Source organism: Parus major, chromosome 2, assembly GCF_001522545.3.
Source record: "Parus major isolate Abel chromosome 2, Parus_major1.1, whole genome shotgun sequence".
NCBI lineage: Eukaryota > Metazoa > Chordata > Aves > Passeriformes > Paridae > Parus > Parus major.
Window position 1 is genome coordinate 56769483 of NC_031769.1, and position 7154 is coordinate 56776636.

At 37.5% G+C, this 7154-nt stretch overlaps 1 protein-coding gene across 5 annotated transcripts in view; it reads right to left on the minus strand.

The window, feature by feature from the left end:
* The window catches only part of ADNP2 (ADNP homeobox 2), a 33678-nt gene that overhangs the window by 19432 nt on the left and 7092 nt on the right, over positions 1-7154 (minus strand). For all 5 annotated transcript variants that reach the window (XM_033512020.1, XM_015619590.2, XM_033512022.1 and 2 more), the window contains exons 3-4: positions 6571-6690; positions 2008-2097 (exon numbers count right to left, since the gene is read on the minus strand). In XM_033512020.1, the coding sequence (XP_033367911.1) occupies positions 2008-2097; positions 6571-6678 (198 nt within the window). In that variant the 5' untranslated portion in view covers positions 6679-6690. The remainder of the gene's footprint in view (positions 1-2007; positions 2098-6570; positions 6691-7154) is intronic.

The window sequence follows — 7154 nt, forward strand, 5'->3', positions numbered from 1 at the left end:
AGGTCAAGGGGTGGGGTGGTATACTCCACTGACCAATAATGGTGATGTGTTAGTTTACTAACCAATAAGAGTTTTCTTTTCTGTATTTTTCATGTATCAGTCTACAAAAAATACCTGAGGTAATAAACTGCAAGAAATCCTCCAGTTCGACTCCACAAGAGAGTCTGTTATTGCTGTTCCCAATAAAGCGACAAACAGTGCAGGTATAGGGTTTTTGCCATGGGATATAGCCAGGCAGGTTAGTCATCCATCTACTAGCAGTACTAGGATAGTCTCCTGATGATAACCAAAATTTATACTCCAAATTCAAAAGACTGGGTCAGACAACGCCACTGGCTGGCTAAGGCTGTTCGGAAGAAGCACACTGCTAAGCTATCACTGAATTATCTTCTATTTATACTCTTTAGGTGTCTAATCTCAGCTGCTAGTAAACAGCAACAAAGCAAATTAGCAGACACATCAATCTTGAAGTCTGAAGCAATCCCACCTGAAGAAAGGCCACTGACACTAATGAAGCACACAGAACATTACTAGAAGATATGCCTCACTACTTCTGAAGGAGTAAAATGGCAAAGAAAAAATTCCAAACAATTCTCTTTCAGCAGAACAGAAGCATGCAGAAGTACGTTGTTTTGATATTCTCTGTGTGAAAGACAGCTCTTCCACACAAACACTTTACAAACCATTCTGCCAAGCATGTTCTCCTTGCATACTCATCTGCTTTTTCTGTTCACAAGTGCTACCACAGTCTATCAATGTCATGCCAGTTTTATAGAAAATTTGACAAGAATTACAAGCCACTTGGGAAAAACAAAGCATCTTGGAGATTGACCAACACAACCTTCAACTATAAAAATGGAAAGAGCCAAAAAGAAGCCTTCTTCCAAAAGAAGGCTTATTAGAGACATTGCAGTAAACTCAAATTAGTCCTCCTTCAAAGAACCTACCCCAGAACATAATGACACTTCCTGTTGTGTAGTCTCACATTCCCCACAACCTAGAACCATGCAGAAAGACAGAACAGCCTCAAAAAAAACGAAGTTCTTTCAGAATTGTTAATGTCTTCCTAAAAATAGTATGAACAGTGGAAACCACCAACTTCACTTACATAGACATCTTCTCCAGCCTACTGAGTTTACAGGAGGAAACAACTTATTTTCCCCTTATGGCAACAACTTTGGAAAAGAACATCCTGAAGGATCTACTTCTTTTTTCCCAAATCTAGGCAGCATGATATGTGAATGATATACATTAATAAACCAAAATTGTTTAAGGAAATGGACAGGAACAAGGTTAGTATCTAAAAGGCACAGCAAGTCTGCTCCAAAGCAATGTGTTATCAGCTCCACACTGAACTTCATTGACAGGTCTTCTGTAAGGAGGCAATGAGGGGCTCCAAGAGTCTTCAGCAGGACTGACAAGTCTACCTTTTTTTCTGGACATACTCCTCTGCTCTATACACAGTATGTTAGAAACTATATACAATTAAAGAATTGTTCACATCAACCCTGCCTTTCTTGTAGAGAGTAGCTATACAGAACCAAAGGCATTGCGTATATTTCACATACACAATTCTAACTGGAAAGCCTTCCACTGCCACTAATAATAATTTTATCTAAATCCCCTTCCATCTATGCAATCACATTTTCACCCTTCCAATGAAACAGGAGCCGGGCTGCACACAAGACACAAGACCATGCTAAGACTACATATTAGGTTAGGCTAAAAGGCAGAACACATCAGTGTGACATCTTAGCACTGATGTTCAGGGCTATATCCTTAAAGACTGCAAATGGTAACTGAAGTCCTCATACCCAGCTGCATTACAGGGAAAAACAAGCAGGAAATATAAGATTATTCCCTAACTAATAGCACTAAAAAAAAAAAAAAAAAAAAAAAGCGCTATTTTTTCCATAAAAAAAGCTGCATTCCAATTTCTGAAAACTGTGAAATTCACCAACTCTACACAACATGTTTACCCAGGATTTGAGTCTCATATATACATACCTTCCTTCTGCCCACAGGCTCCCAAGGAGAGACATCACTCCATGAAGTGTTACGAAAGTAGCTTTCACCTGCATCAAAACTTTTAAGATTCTAAAAGTAAAATAAAAACAAGAAATGAAAACAAGGCTTTTGCAGTCTTTTCTGAATATTAAGAAATTCTCGGTAGAAAATAAGGAAAAATAAGAAAGAAAAACCCACACAAAGAGAGGATGACTTGGAAGTCACAAAACTCTATTCAAAGAAATTACTTCTTTGACCATCTTTAATTTATTTTACCTCAAATATTTGTTCATCTGATTGCCTAGTAATAGAGGAGGAATTCTGAACATTTCAGAGTTACTGAAAATAATATAGGGAGTGAAAATATTTACATTTGAATTCCACTGCTTCCAGCCAAGGTCACTGTGAACACGTAAAATATTTTCCCCCTCTACTTCATCAGTAATATTTCACTGCTTGCTTCCATTTATTAACTTACCACTACCATTTACTTTGCAACAGGTTTTAGTATTAAATCTGCATAGCACTGTTATACTTTTAACTTGTAAAAACAAAAGACATTCACAGTTGATTTCCAAGAGCTGCTTTTTCTGAAGCTGCAAAAGCAAAAATATTTGTGTTTGCAACAACTGTGTCAGGGAAAGCAACTGTCCTAACAGCCTTCTTCTAATTAATCCCAGCAGAGCAGTTCACATCCCTGAAGCAAAAGTCAGCTACTATCCTAAAAACACTAAGTTCACCTCCAGATTCCTGAGACCACATATATTTAAACACAAACTTAATGGAAGAAAAAAAAACAAAAAAAACAACCTAGATTCCTATTTACTGGGCATTTCTGAAGTCCCTTAACTAGATTCAACAGCACACCAGAATGCTTGGATGAAACACGGGCTACAAATCCAGGCTTTACCCATAGAAAACTTGCATCTCTTCTCCCCTCACATTCTTCCCTTTCACAAATCCCTCTTCATTCAAAACTCTGCCGATACTTAAAGAAGGCATGATTACCATCTCTGTACCAAACCCCACTGCAACAGCAGATGCAGATAATAAATAACATTTAAGATAGGATGACCTTACAAAAGGAGTGGAATTCATAAATCTAATAGTTTGTGTTAAGTGAAATTTAGCAGCAACACAGAATATAGTCAGCAACAAGGAGAAACAAAGCTTCAACAATCACATACAGAATCCTACTTAATGCAGGCTCTGTCTACACTAGGCTCTTGCCCATTTGCACCATGCAAATATGAGCATTCCTGTGTGTTCAGCAGGTTACAGTAGGCCAGAACGTCATGCAGTGATAATTTGATTTTAACTTCATTATTCAAGAATTTAGAAACATGCAGCTGAGTTTGCAATACGCTGTCTACCTTTTCAAATTTCAACCATCAAGTATGCTCAAAGAGAATCCAGAAAAGTTCAGGGCAACAATAAATACATCCCTTACAATCTAATCAACACCTAGACACTGAATGAGTCATGTATTTGCCCTTCTTCCAAACCTAAAAAAAAAAAACCAAAACAAAACAAACGAAAAACCAACAAAACAAAAAAAAAAAAACCCACCACAATCAGGAACCTTAGAAAGAACTCTTGCATGTAACAAAAGAACAAGAGAAATCCCAGAACTTTAGAAAGAGAAAATAAAGACTTGAGATTTACTAAAACTTTTTCAGTAGAACATGCTGGAGTAAATTACGCAATGTTAGAAGGTCTCTCAAAGTTTATGGCTTATCTGCAACTTGTTCTGTTTTTGGTTTGAGAGACAGGCTCCTACACTTAAACACCACATTTCCACAAGCCAAACACACATAATACATCTAGATAATTTTGCTGAAATGGCTATTTCCTACAGAGGAATATATTTTAATAAAAATAACCATTCTTATAAATACAATTAGTCAGTGGTGCAAATGGCTGTTGTGAAGCCTTGCTTTAAACAGAGATCCACTAATTAGATATGCCTTTCCCACATTTCTCACCCCCAGCGGGGACAAAAACAAGAAAAGGGAAAGGTAATAACAAAGGAACAAAGCCCTCTGAGAAGCCTGACTAATATCCTTATGCATAATAGTTATTTTTAAGTTGAAAAGAAAAACATTTTTAAACTAAGAACTGTTCTCCCCTCTATATCAAAACTATCATGGTTTCCCATAACAAAAACAAAAAGCTGAGAGTTTCAACGAAGACACAGAATCATAGAATAGAACATGGAACCATTTGGGTTGGAAAGGACCCTACAGATTATCTAGTTCCAGCCCCATCATCATGGGTAAGGATGCCACTCACTCAACCGGGTTGCCCAGGGCCCCATCCAAAATGGCCTTAAACAATGCCAGGGACGAGGCATCCACAGCTCCTCTGGGCAACTGTGCCACTGCCTCTGCACCCTGTGAATAAAGGAATTCTTCCTAATATCTAATCTAAACCTACCCTCTTTCAATTTAAAACACTGCTGCCCCTATCTGTCCGTATAAAAAGGGCTGCAATGAAGTCTCCCCAAAGACTTCTCCAGGCTGAAAACCCCAGCTCTCTCAGTATGTCTTCAGCTTCAGAGCAGAGGTGCTCCCATCCTCTGATCACCTTCATGGCCCTAAAGATCATAATACTCTAGAAAAGCTGAAACCGCTTATAAAAGGAAAACCTCTGACCTTACAGTGTAGTTAAACACACTACTTGGAGAAACAAACTAGTACTCCAGACAAAATGCTCATGTTTTCTTCCTAGCAGAGATCAATTAAGCTAAAAACTAATTCATTTGCTCTCTAGCAAATGATGAACTAGTCATACATGATATTCCTTCATCTTCCACACAAACTACTGTCCATTATCATGCCTTATAACAACAGTGCAAGACCAATGTTAAGACCAGATGCAGGTCATATTTGCAGCATATCATATTTTAATCCACTTCCTACATTGTCCACCCCCTTCATAATAAGTCCAGAAATCAATCTCAATATTTGAGAAAATGAACAAACTTTAGGTACTTCTTACTAGATGGTCTTCAACATCCCATCAAACCCAAGGCCTTCTATGATTTTAAGTTTTATTAAAACCTCACACATCCCATGCTACCAAAAAGAAATACCATAATTGTATGAACCAAGTACAAATCAAGCTATAGAAACCACTCTTCCTACTGCTCAAGTTTTACCAAAGCTAGTCTCAGATTACCTGGAAAAAACAAACTGAAGTTATGAACTTGATTGAGAGAGAATTATTTGCAAAAAAAAAAACCCCAACATGGTACTTTTTGGCCCAAATCTCATAGAGGTTTTTCCACAGTGGAAATGTCTGCCAGGTTTCCCACCACCACCAGTTATTAAAAATTAAGCAAAACCAACTAAACACAAATTATAAATACTCTCAAAAACGAAACAACTTATTTACCATTGAAGTCCATGCAACAATCAAAGAGACCACAAGCAATTTCACAGTAAAAACCTGTCACCATCAAAACATTCCTAGTTCAAATGTTCAAGACAGATGCAGCCTCCAAGTTAGAAGTGACATTACAGAACAATATTAACAAAATAAAAACAGCAAGTAAATGGAAATTACTAGACATTATAATTTTTCTTGAGCTATTACAACATTTAGATATATACAACACTGTTCAACTGCAATAACAAAGAGTGTTCCAAAATTGCTTATGCATGTAGTCTTGAACAATTTTTTTTTCCAATTATTGACAGAATTTCAGAAGGAAACCACCTCAAATGACACAACAGCACCCTTACAAAGTGTTAAGCCTACTTTCGTACTGCCATAAAGAAGCAATCAACCTCTTGACTATGGTCAACATCCAGTTGTGAATATACTCAACAGACAAAAAAGCCTGTGCACCAGCTCACTGAAATACACTGTTGTTAAAAAATGGCATTACATTCCTGTGTTTGCACTTTTTTGGTATTAGGCTTTCCAATCTGATGGTGTCCATTTTTCCTGATTGATGCACAGAATTTTCTTCTGGAGGTGGCAACAGCAGTACTAGGTTTATCTTAATCGCCCCAGTACACCTGCATGGACTTTTTAAGATGCAGAACCAAACTAAAACTCAGTAAGACCATGTTGGTATTTTTCACTGGACACAAAGTTTAAAGGCTTATCTATTTTCAGAAAGACTTGTGATTTGCATGTCTCTTCAGAGGCTTGTCCTTCATATGTGATGGGATGCCTTTGAGGAGACTCAGGTCCTCATCTGCTTCAGATTTTAAAAGAATTGAAAAAAGTTGCTGCATAGCACACAAATAACAATTCATCAGTACGTGGTATTTTTTCCTGAAGCTGTACTGTTTCCTTTTGTTGAAACATTACTAACAGAACATGCAGCACCATCTGTAACACATCTAGTTAAGAAATACACCCCCTTGCAGTGTTACATACTAATACACTAAATTCCTTCCCTGGGTAGGAGCAGTCAGGTAATGAGTAACCCCTGAAGTAAGGCCCCCCAAAAATATCTATGGCAGAAAAGCATCCCATATACACCAGGAAGTGAAATATGTATCAGAAGTTTCCATTTCAGATTGGTTCACATTCTTTCAAATGCTTTACCTTCAACAGTTCCCTGCAGTTGTCAAGCCCAAGATCCACAAGAATGTCCTTCACCTTTTTTCGAGCCTTCCTTATGTTATCAAGGTTTTGAACAGGAATTTGAAACATTTTGCACTTTTCCTGGGGAACGAAAAATACAACCAAAAAAATTAAGAAACAAAGAAAAAAAGAAGAGAGAAAAAATAAAAAAGAACAAAAAAAGGCACAAAATACTTGAACACAGAGATTTGCATTTAACATTGCTAGAATAAAAACTAAAATCTGAAAAGTCATAGAATAGAAATATTTAGATTAGAAAAGACCTTTAAGATCATTGAGTCTAAACTTAAACCCCCCACAGTCAGTGCACCATTATCCATGCCTCTCATCACTATCCCTATGTGTCTTTTAAATACCTCCAGGAATGGGGACTGAACTACTTCCCTTGCCAGCCCATTCTAGCACCTGGCAACCCTTGTTCTGAAGTTTTTCCTAATATCCAATTTAAACCTCCCCGGTGCAACTTGCTCTCATCCTGTCACTTGTTAGAAGAGACAGATTCCCACCTGGCTACATCCTCCTTTCAGGCAGCTGTAGTCCTAACG